Source organism: Idiotropiscis lumnitzeri, chromosome 4, assembly GCF_059441095.1.
Source record: "Idiotropiscis lumnitzeri isolate Australia: NSW breed Sydney's pygmy pipehorse chromosome 4, RoL_Ilum_1.0, whole genome shotgun sequence".
Lineage (NCBI taxonomy): Eukaryota > Metazoa > Chordata > Actinopteri > Syngnathiformes > Syngnathidae > Idiotropiscis > Idiotropiscis lumnitzeri.
The window spans coordinates 27,181,972-27,198,649 of record NC_142394.1 but is presented as its reverse complement, the minus strand read 5'-3'; the positions used below and the strand labels follow the sequence as shown (position 1 = coordinate 27,198,649).

The window sequence follows — 16,678 nt, the reverse complement described above, 5'->3', positions numbered from 1 at the left end:
GTCCCTTAGCTAAACTCAAATGAAAAAACTATAATTTTGATACCTATTACGTAGATTTCAAATATTATATTTTATATAATCAATGAGCACTTATTTTGGGCCTTTTCCAACTCTGTATTGCACTTAAGTGATTAGCACGCTTAGCGACTCCTCGTTCGCCTCCTTGGTTAAAACACTACTTTTTAGTGTGATAGTTTATTTGTCACCACGGAGGAGACGATCCACATCACGCAGCTCCTTGCTGCTGTGCACGGACTTGCATATATATATATATAAAGTCCAAACTGCAGCGGCGCAAGCTAGCTTGGCGCCTAGACTCTAAGTAAATTAATTACTCATAAAAAAATAAGTAAATTACTGGTGACACCGCAACGTTTTTTTTTTAAATTTATTTATTTATTTATTTATTTATTTTAATCAGTGTCACATGCTTTGTGAGCCCTTTCAAAAAAATACGCAGCTTTGACGATCTCAAAATCACATCGTATGAGATTGCGATTTCAGTCCCAAAACGATAAATCGTTTAGCCCTTGGAATGAGGTTCCCCGGGCTGGCAAAGCGACCATGGTGATTTCAGCTGCGGGACTAGACTTTTACTAAACTTTGCATCAGCACTCATATGTGACAGCGGTCAGCGCTGAACCTCAGACGCCAATCCAGAATGGTCCGCATGTGAGAGAAAAATCAGAAGGAACCACCAAGACTTCATCGATAAGTGATTGTTAACCCAAGGTGGCGTCAATTATGGGCTGTTAATAAATTCAAGTGCGAAAGTGCTTCGATGGTCCGTCGCATTGACGTCGCAAGCGTTCGCACACCCAAATGTTGGCAAATGAGCCAAACTGCCGCGCTGCAGTTCTCCCCTGAATAGGTGCCATTGACTTGTTAGTCTGCTTGTGGCTACGCTGAATAACCATAATCACCGGCTCGAAGCGGTAATGAAGCAAGGTGTGGTTAGAAGCCATTTAGCACAAGACCACACAGCAACGACAAGGCTGGATGGATGAGGTTGCGGAACGACACGAGAAAAAGCAGCCGCTTCGAATTCAGAGTCTTATTCGTAACCGCACACTTGGCGCACGCAAAGCCCCGAAACATCTGTCCGGCCTCATCATATCGCCCTCGTCGAGGGATTCAGATTGACAGCTGGGTGGCACAATGTTGCGCACGTCCAAGGACAAACGGGTTTCGGGATTTGCTTGCGTGCTTAAAAGGTGACTCTCGCGGAGTGATTGATGACAACATGTGAGGTCCACCGCTTGAGTGTTACACTTGAATACGTTGTGTTAAAATATACTTTCAATTGAATCGAGAATAAAATATTAGAGCACATCCACAAATAGTCTAAGTCGGAGTTGCTCCATGAGTTCATACTGACCTGTGAGATAACGTTAATAAAATTCCGTATGAGAAAAAAAATTGTTGCCTTGAATGAGGCATTTTAGGAGCAAAGACGGTAATTTTTCTCTTATCTTATCGCTCAGTTGTAACAGGAACAGCGTGTGAGAGAAACATTTTTCTTTTCTGTTCCCCTGACGGAAGCTGCAAATGAGAACACGCTCACGTCTAATCTATTTAATTCCATCAATTTCGGCGCTAACAACGAGAGTCTCTGAAGAATCACCGGTGGCAGTTCCCCCAACACGGACCACTTTTTACTTTTAAAACACGAGCAAGCGACCCGCGCCAGACCTCCCAGAAGAACAACGCTGTAAGAAGTGCTTTCCTTGAAATACACAAAGAACAAAACTAGCCAAGCATGAGGCCCAAATCGCGACCGCATTCAATGAAGGGAATGAAACCTCAGCGCTGCAAAGCAAGAACCATTAAGTAGAAAATACAATCTGTGAAGATTCTCGGGCTCCAAGAAGTTTGCTCTGTTGAGTTTTTCCCAACTTTTTTTTTTAACCAGCATCAACTCCGGAAAACTGTCTGCGGTCACTGACTAACCATCATTTGGTGGAAATTGTCCTCCATAACCTCGGCAGGAATGGTGCCATGCCCGTAGCGGGAAGACATTTATGCCTTCTTTATTAAAAGCCAACAACAAACCTTGCATAACGCGCTCAGAGGTCAGCTCAGCTAGTGCCTTTCACTAAACTTAACAAATGCATCCATGCTGTTCTTCATGGTCACAGACGGGTTGGGTTTTTCTCACCGGTCGAATGGTGTGACAGCGTAAATTGGTCAATGTGACTCCCACAGGGTACAATTAGCTCCGACCGTGTCATTGAAAGGCGACCAACAAAACACGGGCGAGCCGGACCGGCTTTCAAGAAGACATTAAAGAAGGTTAAGTTAAAAGACATTCCAAAAAAGGTGTCTGTAACTTCGGCGTCGTTGACAGTGATAATGAAGGATTGCCAGTACGTTGACTAATCGTCCAAACTTCCCTGTCATTTTTGTGAGATGGCTGGCAATAAGGAGCCTTTTTTTTTTGTTGCAGGAATTACAGCGCTGACTTCTGGAGCCAGCTTTAAAAATGAGCTGGTCCAGAAGGTTATGCGGCAACTTAAAAAAAAAAAAAAAAAATCCCTCAGAGTTCATCTTTAACTCATTCACTGCCATTGACGGGTATATACGTCAAAAAGTCCATTCATTTTACCTACGCTGGCAGTGAATGAGTTTTAAAAGTCAGCAGGCAAAGTGAACATGTTGGGAGAAACTGGAACGCTCCAACCACAAAAAAGACGTAGAACAGTGTTGCATATTTGTCAGGCTTGTTTAGCCTGGCAGAGCAGCTCGTGTTCTGCACATGGTGGCTGAATAGGTGCTACTGAAATATTATAAAATATATATTTATATATACATATAAAAGAAAGGGGAGGGGCAGGGGGGGGGTCTCAAGGCTCGCTAAATAATTGGATTTGGCTCAGCTTAAACATGAGTGTGTGTTCAGCAATAAGGTTGTGTTTGTACAGCTGGAGCGCATGCCCAGGGTCATCTCAGTGGGGAGCACAGTTTGGCAATGTTGGGCATAGCTACAGAACAAGCGTGCTGAAGAATCCCTGGCTTTTGTCCTAGCCCTGTCCTTCCTCTTTATAAAAAAATTAATAAATAAATAAATACAAAAAGCAGGTTAAACTCTCTAAATGGTTCACCAAAGACAGTCTCCGTTTTGAAACCAATGACCAACAAGACAATGGCAAGCTGAGCACCTGAGAGCACAAGTGTCAATCTCCGGTCCTCGAGGTCGGGCGTCCTGCAACATACCTGATTCAATTGATCGGGATTGTTAGAAGGCCCCTGCAAAGCTTGCTGAGGAGCTGATTGTTTGAATCGGGTGTGTTGGAGATTGGAAAACATCTAAAACATGATGGCCCCTTGCGACTTAGAGGGTCAGCGGAATGGTCTTGACCAAAAAGTTATCCAGAAACGGATTAACTTCAAAAAAAGATCCATTGATTTTTGGAACCAAAGACAGTGACAGTCCTGATAAAACTCATTCTAAAAGCAACACACACATTTTAGTTCCAAACACGTCATTGTAGTAGTGAAGAGAACCGCCTGTAAAAGCTTTCAAAATGTGCCTACTCATCTCAGAAATTCTATTTCAGACTTGTCAGAAAATTGTGTCTGCGACCAACAGTCTTCAACGAGGCCAAGTAGAACAGATGGCATTGCATTTTGTGGATCTGGGAGCAAGCCAGACACGATACAACGATCCTAAGGGTAATAGGTCAAGTCAAGAGATGGAGCGATGGAGCGCAGCGTGGTGTCAATACTGTTCTTGGCCCTGGATCCAGAAAGTATTCAAGGAACAACAGATCCCATCGGAAACAGAATATCATGACCTGTCTCTCAGGTTCTCACCAAGAATAAGCGGGATCCGCGAGACTACCCGAGTCCCGTAAACGTGATGCCTTCAACAGGTGGACGTGACGAGCACACTGTGAATCTTGACGGGTTCGGTGGGCAGGAAGAAGAGAAGCGCAAGGAAGCTGCATATCCAGGTGGTTGACGGACACTTAAAGGATTAAAAAAAAAAAAAAAAAAAACACTTCACAGACATTGGTCTCTTGGAACGATTTATCGTTTTGGGACCAAAATTGCGATCTCCGAAAACACGATTTCAAGATCGTCAACCCTTTTTTTTTTTTTTTTTAAGGGCTATGATCGGAAACGGAAACAGCTGACGTTAACCATGACGAAGTGCTCGATGCCAAACGTGTATTAAATATTTATAATCTGTGATTTTGTACCACAGAGTACGGATCTTTGAAATGTACACAACAATAGGTCTCAAAACTATATAATCAATTTAGCTTTGCTTAAAGGACTGTTTTTTTATTGACATAAGTTTCCCTTTATGTACAAATGTATATTGGTACAAAATGTTTAAAATGCATTTTCATATGCAGAACTACACAAATAGAAAATTCAAACTTGACAGCAAGTAGTACAGTAGGTAGTGATGGGAAAATAAAGCTTCAAATCAGCTTCATGAACCAGTGGTTGTATTTTTGAGTCCTCTAGATGGCACTGTTGGTTTAAATAAAGGGTTTAAAAAATGGCAAGTCGGTGTGCTTTCAGCCCAATGTTGAACAGAGAGTGCCAGCTACAGGAGTCCAAAAATACCACCACAGGTTCATGAAGCAGATTTGAAGCTTCATTTACCCATCACTAAAAGTAGGTCTTGCCATCCTCGGTCCAATTGTAACGACTTGAAAACGGACTGCCTCCCTCACAAAACGTCTTACCTGCCCTTGCAGTTTTACAATAATATATATTTTTTTTAAATGATATAATAGCATTTTCTTTCACGTTCATAAATGTCACTGTACATTGTGAAGAAAATCGCAATTAAAATCAAAATTGCAATATATGTCAGGAAAATCGCAATACAATTTTTTCCTAAAATCGTTCAGCCCAACTGCACGGATGACGGTTTGTGACCAGCAAGAGACCAAAAAGTCCCCACTAAGGACATTAACGCTCTGACAAGGTAAGCCTTTTAGATCGTACAGATCCTACCCTCCCATGGTCTGGATTTATTTTTATGAGGTGTGACAGGATCGTATGTTTTGGAAACTGTAATTCCTTTCGAGCCGATGGCGGGTGCCAAAGTAGCCACTGTGTTTGTGTTTTATGGTTTTGCTTTTTCAGTTCATCGTGCTCATGGTTTATGAGAGCAGTTTCATTCCAGGGTGGAACCCATCCCACCGAAAGAACGATCGAGCCTGTTCCCGACCCGTGACAAGGACAGTCCAAGAAGACAGAAGCACACAAGAATTATGACAACAGCTGGGTGTGCCTGAAACCGATGAGACACAAGTGCTGGATCTGCCCTTATTGTCTTGCGTCATCCAGATAACTCGGGCATGCGGGTTCACGAAGGGTCCGCCGGCAAAGCACACGGGGGGGGGGGGCACAGCAACGACTTTCAATAGAGCTTGAATTCAACAATCTGGCACTGGATGTTAACATGAAAAAAAAAAACATCCCTATCCTTTTCACTCTGTTAGAGGAAATAATTTTTCCCCCTTAGTGACCCTACCTCTACTCTCCAGCCAAACAAGCAGCGGTCATCCTTTTGGAGAGTCCAACCAGTCAGGCGCAGGAAACCAGAAATCGATTAGTTCCAGGAAAAGGGAGAGGCTGAGTATGATGACATGAAACCAGGATTTACGACAAAAATACATCTGCGCGCTGCTTGTGTCATACGCTTGAAGGCGTCCATAAAACTGGACAATTAATGGAAAATACAGATCTAGACGACAAGGTGTCGGCGGAAGAATATCGCCAGGAACGAATATCATTCGTCCTTGATTTGATGAAACGTGCCTTCACTTTCCGTGAGTGGCACTCGTTCAGAGTCACATGATGGTGAACGGTCGCAAATTGCCGGCGTGAAAGCAAAGTGCGGTTGTCGGGGGAAAAATATTCCCCGCCGCAAATTAAAGTCAAGGCGGATTAGCCGCAGCAATTACAAGCGAGCAAGTGTTGCAACATTAACGGCGAGCGAGTAAGCATTATTCACGAGCGAGTTCGCTGGCATCGAGGGAAAAATAAAAAAAAAAAGCAATAAATACTTCAGCAGTTGTGCAAAAAGCCTCGTTGGCCAAATATATTCATGTGTTGCTGGCTGCCAGGCGTTTGCTGCTAATTAACATGTTTTGCACTCACGTTTGCAATTACATGAAGCCAGCGAGCATTACAAAAGTTTAATATTAGCCCCGAGCGAAAGGAAAAGATCATTCTGGGCGTATTTCCGTGCCTGTGCCAAAGACTAAATGTCACCCGTGTTAATATGGTGGAAATAAAGAACACATATTGTGGCCGCACACTCGATTGTATCGCGATACAGTTATACAATACAACTTTATTTCGATTTCACAACAGCTGGATCTGTCGCAAAGCGCTTTCCGTATGGTGTCATATAAATTAGGGGGAAATTAGGACACAAATTAAAAGACATAAACAAGAGACAACCAGAAAAACAGCGACAGTCTCATGTTGAGTCGAAAGACCGGCAACACTGCAGGGGTGGGCAAATTACGGCCCGGGGGCCACATGCGGCCCATTCGACGTTTTAATCCGGCCTGCCGAACTTGAAAGAAAAAAATGAAATGAATAAACCTTGTTGATGTTTTATTTTCTAAATGCTGCGGTTTTTCAAAGACATATCTATTGTTGTAATGCTTTTGTTCACTTTCATTTCAAATTAATTTTCTCAGATGAAAATTTTAGAACCCATTGTGGCCCGCCAATCAAAAAGTTTGCCCACCCCTGGGCAACAGAAAAGCCCCCCCTGAGGTTTCGTCCTTGGGAAATCTAGTAGCGTCTCGGCCGCAGACCTGAAGCAGCGGGCAGTGGAGGAGCTCAGAGAGTTACGCGGGGGCGGGCCCAATTAAAAATTTGAAAACGAACAGAAGTATCTTAAAGCGAACTCTAAAGTGCGCCGGGAGTGAAGAGAGGCCAAGATTGGGGTGATGCGATCCGTCTTCCGAGCATCATTTAAAAGACGAGCAGCAGCATTTTTGGACCAGTTGGAGACCCTCGAGGGAGGACTGGCTGACTCCAAAGTCAAGTGCAATGCATTAATCGAGCCGAGATGTAACAAAGGCATGGATTAGTGTTTCGAAATGCTGCTGGGAAGAAAAGGGCTTCATTTTAGTTATTATAATATCACGATACAAAAGTAGATTATTTTCAAACTGTTAATAATGGGCGCTAATACAGTGAGATTTGTAAATAACTTTTTGGCTCTAAACAGCACCACGATGGCTGTGAAATCATCTTTAATTTCATTTAAAACGCATGGCTGCCAATTTGGATTTGTTGAAACCGTGACCGCTGGATGAATTCACATTTTTTTGGGGGGGAGCCATCTGATTATCGTCTCGTATTCAGTCAAATGCTTCAGAACACATTGGACACACAAAAGGTCCGATGGACGATGAAGTGTGATTTATGATTGTTCGATTGTCTCATTACTTTTGGCAACTTGAAAAGTGGGTGGCAAATTTACAAAGTGTTTTCATTCCCACATTGTTGAAATTGTTTCATTTCAAAAACATTGTGGTGGTTTTTTGAAGCAAAAAAAAAAAAAAAAAAATGACAATTGGGTCCATGTCCACATCTTTACAGATCGTATGACACATCTTAATATCATCTTTGCCTTTGGATTTTTCGGAACGTTTCGCTTGGTCATTTATTTATTTATTTATTTATTTATTGCTGGCAACCTGCCAATCATGTTTCAAGTTAACTGAGACAACTTTGGTGATAAAGTCGTTTGGGCTACTTTCAGCAAGCAGGTTTGCCCTCCAGCCAATCAACCTCTCGCAGTCACATGACTTTACTTAAAAAAACAAACAAAAAAAAAAGAAATAAATATTCAAGATGATGCACACATGGCAGCACACGCCCTGCAAACATTTTTCTTTTTTTGCAAGCGGAAACATTCCTGCTTTGTCAGTCAGGATTAAATCACGCATTCCTTCCTCCCGACATTGGCAAAACAATTGTTAATTGTTTGCTTGGCACGTTACTCAGTAAATGTGATGAAACGCTGACACCACATTTAGAACACATGCTAAGAACATTTGCATATTTTTGCCAGGATTTGATGAACAAAAACAGACGTTATTTTGTTTCATTTTTATAGATATCGCAAAAAAAAAAAAAAAAAAAAAAATCAAATGTGCTTTCCATCTTTCTGCTGCAGGCCAGAAGCGAGGCAAACGCGGACAACACGTCAGGCACACGCGAGACTGTGTTTTTTTTCTGTCCCCCGCTGAGATCACAGCGAGCGAGAGCTTTCGGGCAAAGTCATCAGGCGACGGTATGCCGAGACGAAATTCCACAGTGGCACCTCAAATTTACCGCCACGCACAAACAAAGGCCGTCAAGCCAGTCACTGCCTTGAAACAACAACAGTAGCCAGCGGGTGCGTTTTCTTTTTTTGTTTGTTGTTGTTTGTTTGGACATTGTCCAGGTCAAACGTCCATCATTGAAACAACATGCTGCAGGCTTATAAAAAAAAAAAAAATCCAATAATCATTTATAAAAAAAAAAAAAAAAAGAGAGGTCACATCGAGTTTGCAGTCAAGTTCATGCTTCGGTCTTCAAGTTATGCTTTGAGCTGTCACCTGATATGAGCATGAACACGGCCGCTTTGCAGGAATTACAGAAAAAAATGTGCAAGTTAACATGACTGCCATTCTACTACTTCCGATGGAGGCGAACGAAGAAAAAGATGGTCAGGGCAACTTTGTGTTTGATTTCCACAACAATAATTTGTTTCAAATTAACCAACCGGAATTGCAGCTCTGGCAAGAATGCGATGTGGGATTCTATGTAACGTATCATTTTAAGCTTAAAATAAAAAACTTTAAGTTAGTTATTAAGCGGATGTTTCGTCATCAGCTCACACTGCAAAACCTCCCCGAGAAAGAAAAAAAAACCCAGCAGTAGTTTCATGCATGTCAGAGGGCTGCCACTTTGGCCTCAGAGCGCCCTCTGCTGTTGAAAGAAGTTGATATCAAAATGCCATCGAGCTCACAACTCACTTGTTTTGTGGGTTTGGGCCTCGCAACGCAAGCCCGAGGGTACTTTGAGTTATACTTCAGCCAACAGCAAGGGGGCGGTATAAAGTCAAAATGGCAGCCGTCTGAGACGGCATTCTCTGAATTCAAACGGACAAGCCAACTGGAAGAAAAAATAACACGGCTCCAGGTTACTGATTTGTGTCGAAAATGCAGACAAGTGACAGGCCAAGGAGGACGGGACAAAAGCGACACTAAGCAATGCTAACTTTGCCAACCGAGGGGGAACCTCACTCCCCTTTGTTGGGTGACAATATTGAAATATTATCTCGCAACATTTCATCCGAAACTGAGCCAAACATGCTTTTGTTTTCTTTCAATTTGGACCACAGTCCCTTAAGATGAAAGCACATCTGTTCTCTCGCCGCCGCTTCAAGACATAATGAGAAATACTTTTGAACGGCCAGAGGTACAAGACGTCACCCAAACACACGGGCAAACTTGTAAGCAGCAGATCGAGCTTTTTTTTTTTTTTTGTCCTCCTACTTGGACATTTCTCACACTCCAATTCAGTCGCCTTTCCGCCCCCTCTGAGCAGCAGACAGATAGCCGCGCTTCTATTTGTTTTCCAAGCCGTCACGGCGTCTGGAATTAGTGCCGGTTGGTTTCCTTGTGCCGGGACTTTGCGAGTTTATCTCTTTCATGTACGTTTCCTCGACTTGACTTTTTTGCACTGTGTCTCAGGACTCTGCGGTGCCTTGACACACAAGTTCGTATCTCAAATCATCTCTACCCACTGGAATGAATGAAATAGCCATTAATCCAACCAAAAAATAAGAAAATAGCGCAGGAATATTGTACTTCAGAAAAATGAATAAAAACAGATGGAAATAAATAAACAGTTTGTGAATTAAAATTTGATGACTCAATCCAACCCAATGTGCTCTGGCCACCCTGGCCACCAGGAGGCAGTACAGTATACTCTAATTTGTCTAAATGTGTTGCTTCACCATTTGTGTTCAAACGTCATGCTTTCAACCGATGCTAACTGTTAGCATGGAAATGGATTTTCCATGTGTGTTAGCATTTGGCTAAATAGAGCCGAGCGAGAGATGGATTAATGTGCCTCTAAATTATTACGATGCAAATTTAAAATATGTCTTTACTATATTACGATAGCACGTCAGGTTTGTGTGATGTTTTTATTTTTTGTTTTGATATTTCACCTATAAACGCTTGTGCGGTATGTATTTTACCATGCAATGTCATTTATAGCAATAATGTTTCAGAAAAAAATCTACCGGTTGCGGAACCTACAAACAATATTACACTACATTACATAATGCATTATAGTTGTTATATGATGAAAACGAGCTAATGAAAAAACGGGGGTAGATTCTGAATTAGTGCGAAAAAAATGTAAATTAAATAAAAAAAAGTTTTCTTCAAAAAATGTAAACATTTGTTGACCAGTGTCATTGAAAGCGAAAGAAAAAACCTCCCCACTTCATCTTGCTCCTATTTCAACATCCTTGTTGACCTTTTCATCCATTATTTCCTCGTCATGCCCTCTGAAGTGTCAAATGGGGCCTCTTCCTCGAGCTCTACAACTCTCCCAAGTACTGTTTTCAACACTTACACAAGAGCGCACACACCTCCTAGCTCGACTCCCCTCTAATTAGACCTCCCCTAGAGGCGGGCGGGGGGCACCCGAATTGCGATCTCCCCTCTCGTTAGCGCCACTCCTGCTGCAGCTCCTGCCCTGGGAAGGGATCCGAGGTCAAGGCTGGGGCAGAGCCAACAGAGCTGAACACGCCAGGAGACGCTCCAGTCGTGAGCGGCTTGAAAAATATGCCGAGCAGATGACGCAGCGAGCTCGGGACAAACAAAAACGGGAATAAATCAACACAACTCGATTGCGATGACGGAAGATGGAGTCCATCGTGTTTCACGGGGACGGGGACGCCAGAGGCTGGATGGTGAGAAACGAACCTCCCGCTGAGGGAACAAGCACAAGATGGTCCTGGGGAAGGGGGAGCGGGGACAGGATGGGGGTAACCAGCACACAAGTCGCACAATGTGGACTATAAAAAAACGCCCCTCTGCTGTAACGTTGCCATCTACTGGTGGCCCCTTGGCAATGCACGGGATGAAGTAAATGTTCATGGGCAACCATGCAGCAGTTTTGCTCGAGCCACACGCATCTGCCCGCCGACAAGAGGCTGTAAAAGCAAATTCAGGCAAATTCTGGGCAAAATTTACTGCCATTGACGGCTAAGGACGTCTAAAATGCTTTTTTGTTTTTTCACTCGGCCGGTAGCGAATGAGTTCAAAATGCAAACGCTTCTGCTTTCAAAGTGCTCGATTGCAGCAGCTCCTTGCGAGTGTTGTCATTTTGTATCCGTTTGTCATGTTGAATAAACGTCTGAAAGCCAATTGGCAACCGCGGCTCTCCTTGCCCACAAGCCACGGCATCAGCCTTTTCTTCCACACTCCTCTCGAGTATCTGACACTCGCTCCTAATGCCAATTTTGGCTCGAGATTTTCAAGTCAAGCCACCGCAGTCTGAACCATGTTTGCAAAACAATTTCAAGTGCCAGTGTCTCAACTCAGGATTCCTGTTCCCTTTCCCATTTTCCAGCGCCTTTCGTCGCTCGTTGCCAGTGTCCATTGCGAGTACTTTATTTGGAATCTGCCATCTCTTATTCTGTTGCCAGTGGCTTTTTATTCACCAGTGTACCAAGCGCAGGATGGAGTTTCACGCTTTTCGGCCAAGCTCCGGCGGGATGAACGCCGGCTCGCCCCGATTTGGAACAGGAAGCATCCCGGCACACCTACAGCAAGTCGGCCAGCAACACGCCGTTTGCACGCTTGTGCTTCGCAAACACGAGTACCACTTCAATTTGGCCTGACATTACACACACACCCATTTGAAGCAAAGGCACACTCGGCAGAGATGAAGACCAGATGGCGACAATGGGATGAGAATGAAAGCTTTTGTTGTGTAACTGAAAGCAGTCCTTCTTGTTAACACACTCCAAAAACTTGCTCCATCCATCCATCCATCATGCGCCAGATGTTCTCTTTAACTCCTCAAGCGGGACCGATCCTTCTCCATATTAATTTGATTCCCTTTCTGCCCCCCCCCCCCCGCTCATCAAAGCTATGTTGAGATTTTCTGCTTTTTTGTCATCACGCAATCGAATCGAGGCGCCACTCACTCGCGACCGTTTACATGACTTGACCCATCTGCCACGATGCCGTTTTTCACAATAACGACCAATCGAACGCGTTACTTTCCTCAGTGAAGGAATTTGACTGCTGTGACTTTGCAGAGTCACAATTCGTTACTGAGTAGCAATAAATGATGACAATCAGCTCACAGATAACCAGTTGCTAGTTACTATTCACTATCAAGAGGAAGTCTTCTTGAGTACAACGGGGAGCAAATATTTTTCAATCATGTTTTCTCCTCACACATGTATGTGGACCAAAAATAAGAATAAACAAATAATTAGTTTGTGTCCGCAAAATAAAATGCTAAGAGACGATGCACATTCTGTGCTGTTGACAAAGTGTGATTGAGCTTCCAAAACACTACCAGTATGTTAAATTAATTACAGACTGCGTTAAAAAAATAAAAAATAAAAGTCATGGGCAGTCTAGAAAGACTATTTTTGTAGTCGTTTATGTGAAAGTTGCACAACAGCCTTTTCATTTGACCATTTAAAATGTTCACATTTTATAAAAACCAGATTAAGACTTTCGCTGTTCACAACGGACAAGCTTGCAAGCCTCCGGAAAATAATTTCCAGACTGGAAAATCGGGTTCGAATTTCCCGCACTCTTTCTGCAGATGTGACTTATTCGCGTTCCCGTCGTTCTTTCGACCAGAAATTTGAACAGTGGAGAGTTCTGAAAATCGGATTTGGCAGTGAAAAATTATGCCCAAATTGCTTTCTTTCTGCTCCAAAAGTAAGAAGTGGTGATTTAAGCCGGAATCGTGCATGCGTAGAAAGATATGTGCAATTTCATTTTTGGGCTGCAGGGGGCAGTAGCAGTACAAAACTCCAAATCCTACATTGTGAAGATTTAAGTGAAATTATTTCACGTTCCGGTTGAAAACGTACTTCCAATTAAGTACTGGCAAAACTGGTTGTCAATTTTATGTTAAGTGGGGTCATCGGCATCTGTTGAGTGTAACTTGAAATGTAACTTAGTTCCTTTCAAAATTTAAAACATTCAAGTAGCTTCAAATATTTTTTAAAGTCAACTAAGAAGTAAAAGGACAAAGTCATTTTTTCAACGCTGCCCATCTGGATCCTGCCATCAGCTTCCTTGTGTGTCCATGGGAGGCTGCATTCAAACGTTAAGTGGGGCCATTTCCTTGAATAAACACGACAATTTGTTGCTTCTTGCGGCCAACTTCCTCACAAATTCCAGCGGGATCATGAAAAAGGAATTGTGGTGGCCGAGCGCGGCACACAAGAGAAATTGTTGCCCACATCGCTGCTTCTTAAGGAAGATTCTGCATGGTTGCGCCAAGCACGGGAATGACGAGAGAGCCCACTTAAGGTATGCCATTATGTCACCCACAAAGGAAGGTCTATTCCATTTCGGGTCAGAGCCACAGGCCACTTGGCCCACACACGCAAATCTCACAGAAGAGGACCCCCAAAGACCAAACGCACAACTATAGAGCGTCATTCTTCTTCACCAGAATAGTCGCGCTGAGACGCTGACCCGAGGTCTAAACATGAGAGAGTCGCCGGGACCACTTGTTGATCGGCCGTCTCTGAAGTCAAGCGTGCGGGTCACCGCTGTGCCAGCAAATGTGCTGATTCATGCTTACCCAGCACACATGCTCGTCATGTTTTGGCCTCCAACGCAACGAGGCGCTCCCTTGCTGTCACTGTCGCAAAGAAGGTGGGGGGGGGGGGAGGGGGGTCGATCCTGAGCCGTCAAGGTGCAAGCGACACTCACGGACGACTGGTTAGAAGGATCCGAGCTCGCGTTTGGTCTGCCCAAAGGATCGACATACAGACTGAGCCCAAGATGGAAATGTGGACAAAAGTTATCTTTGGAAGGAAATGAACCCAGGGAGAAGCGAAATATAAGGCACAGGTGTCAAACTCAAGGCCCGGGGGCTAGAACTGGCCCGCCACTTCATTGTATGAGGGTCGCGGAAGCAAATCTTCAGCATTAAATTTCCATCTTTGTTATCAAGCCCCTTTTTACGGTAACTTAACGATAGTTGAACAAACTATTGGCATATCGACATTGAGGTCACAGTTTGTTGCTTTTTTCGGCGCAGGTCAGCGCGGTTAAAGTGTCAAGGCTAGCAAAGAAGTACATTAAAAAAGATGATCGAGGATAGCGCCGGATGACGGCCTTCATCGCAGATGTTCACTGATTAAAGTGGACTAAATGAAGGCCGGACCACCGCGAGGCACTCTCAGCACCTGTCGCGCCGTCCGTTACGCGGCGTGCGGCCGCCTGGAGGAGATAACAAGCTTGAGTGGCGATTAGTGCGAGCTGACTGCATACACACACGACTGATTAGGATGACACGCGCGGCGTCCAATCAACTTTCCTGGGGGTCGGCACTATGAAGAAGAAAAAAAAAAAAAAAAAAACTCAGGTGCCGCTACCCCCCCCAACATATTTCATTGCACTAACGGAGCTTTACAATAAAAGTGGCAATGTCACTTTTTCCCCCTCACTTGTCCCACAGTAATGAATCAAGTTTTCTGAACCTGAATGAACACTTAAGGCACTCGATACTTTCAAGGCAAGTTATTTGATTTTTATATGGAGTCTTCACTTTAAGGATAATTACATGTAAATACACACGGACCTAAAAAAAAATGTCCAAATGAGTTTCCTATTAAAAGTTGACAGACTACAGTTAATTTGGTAATGCCATAACAACGATTTATATTTATTCGACATCATATGATAGCTCTAGGTGATAATATAGAACAATAATCAACCGCTGCCTGATATATCGAACATTTAGATTAGCCCTTGACTCTACAAGTGTGCTCTTCCGAACCTTACCTTGACCCAAAGCGCGAACAGAAGCAGTCCAGTCGCGCCCCAGCCGCCCCCCGTCATCTCTCCCCAAATTCCGCGTGTTTGCACACTGAATGGAGACAAGTGATCGCGTCTCCTTTTGCCTACGCTTGGTGCTTCGCGAGTGAGTGTGCATGTGCGCGCGCGCGCGCGTGTGTGAGACAGTGTGGAGGGGGGCGTGCGAGATGAGGTGGGTGGGGTGTTGACTCAGCTCAGCTCCCGCACCGAAAGGACGCGCGCGTCGGGCTCCCAATAAGTGACGTCTGACGTAACATTTGAGAGATATGTTGCTGCCGGTGCGAACACGTTGCTGCTAAATTTATGTTTGCATACCAGGCACGAGTCAAGCAAAAGAAAAAAAAAAAAGTGGGGGCAGGGGGGGTGGTGGGAACCCGCGATTCTTAAAGAAACACGATCCTGGCTGCTGCGTTTACGCACTGACGTCACTTTGTGGCCATTGTGGCGCGAGAGTGATTAATCGGGAATTCGCTCATTTTAAATGAAAAGATGATGAGTGGCTATCAGCATAAATAATAATAATAATAATAACGATAAATAACAGTAATAATAATAATAACAAAATAATAATAATGATAATAAGCACGGCTGAATGGGCAGCTGTAACCATTGGCGGAGCTACGTGGTGGCCAGGGGGGCCACGACCACCCCTTATCACTCTCTGGCCATCTCCACCCCAAGATTAACATTTTAAAATGTGATTTTTCTGCCATTTTCAGATGGATGCAGTATTCTTAGATCCTTTGATACTTTGTCAAATGTACTTTTTATCAACTGCACATTGAGCTAATACATTTACAATTGATCTGAATGGAAAAAATGATTAAAAGAGGCTGTCTTATTAATAATCATACAAAGATTACAACCAACACCAATCAATTACACAACATGGCTGAGAAGTCATTGTTTCTCATATGATCCACAGTAATGATTTCATGAAATAAAATACAAGCACACATATCCAGAGTACATTTTGAATACTAGCGGGAACAAACCTAAGTAAAAAGCAACATTTAGAATTTTGAAGAATTACAGGATTTTCGTGTTACTGTGCTTTTTGGATATGATCTAAACCAGTGGTCCACAACATTTTTCTTGCGGCTGACCGGTTCCATAGCTTTTGGGGACCGGCACCCAGGGGGAGCAGTGGTTGGTTTGTATGGGTGCAGAGCGTGCTTCGTATGTGGTCTGGTTTTTTTTTTTTTATACTAATTTTACGAGCTTGTGGGTTGAATTTGAGTTTTAATACGACCAAGAAAATTAGCACCAACATTTTCAAAACTAAATATTTTTCAGTCATGAATAATAAATAAACCGGAAAGTACTGTAAGTTGCTTTTTTCTAATCATCAGCCATAGACCGGTTCCGGGCCGCGGCCCGGTGGTTGGGGACCCATGATCTAAACGAATAATTAAGCAATGGCAGTTTGCAAAATGGCATCGACCATCTGTGATCACTGATCACTCTGATTGGTTGTTAGCTGGTGAATCACACTCACTGTTTCCAGGTACGCCCCTGGCTGTACCTAATGATGTGGCCATTTTCTCCAGACTTCCAAGAGAAATGCTTTTTCTTTTTCTTTTCATGAGGCGGAT

At 43.5% G+C, this 16,678-nt stretch overlaps 1 protein-coding gene across 4 annotated transcripts in view; it reads right to left on the bottom strand.

The window, feature by feature from the left end:
* The window catches only part of adamtsl3 (ADAMTS like 3), a 51,915-nt gene extending 36,733 nt beyond the window's left edge, over positions 1–15,182 (bottom strand). For 3 of the 4 annotated variants that reach the window (XM_088294659.1, XM_088294661.1, XM_088294662.1), the window contains exon 1: positions 15,051–15,182. In XM_088294659.1, coding sequence (XP_088150785.1) covers positions 15,051–15,107 — 57 coding nt within the window. In that variant the 5' untranslated portion in view covers positions 15,108–15,182. The remainder of the gene's footprint in view (positions 1–15,050) is intronic. The other variant, XM_088294664.1, reaches the window with a different exon arrangement.
* Positions 15,183–16,678: the final 1,496 nt, after the last annotated feature.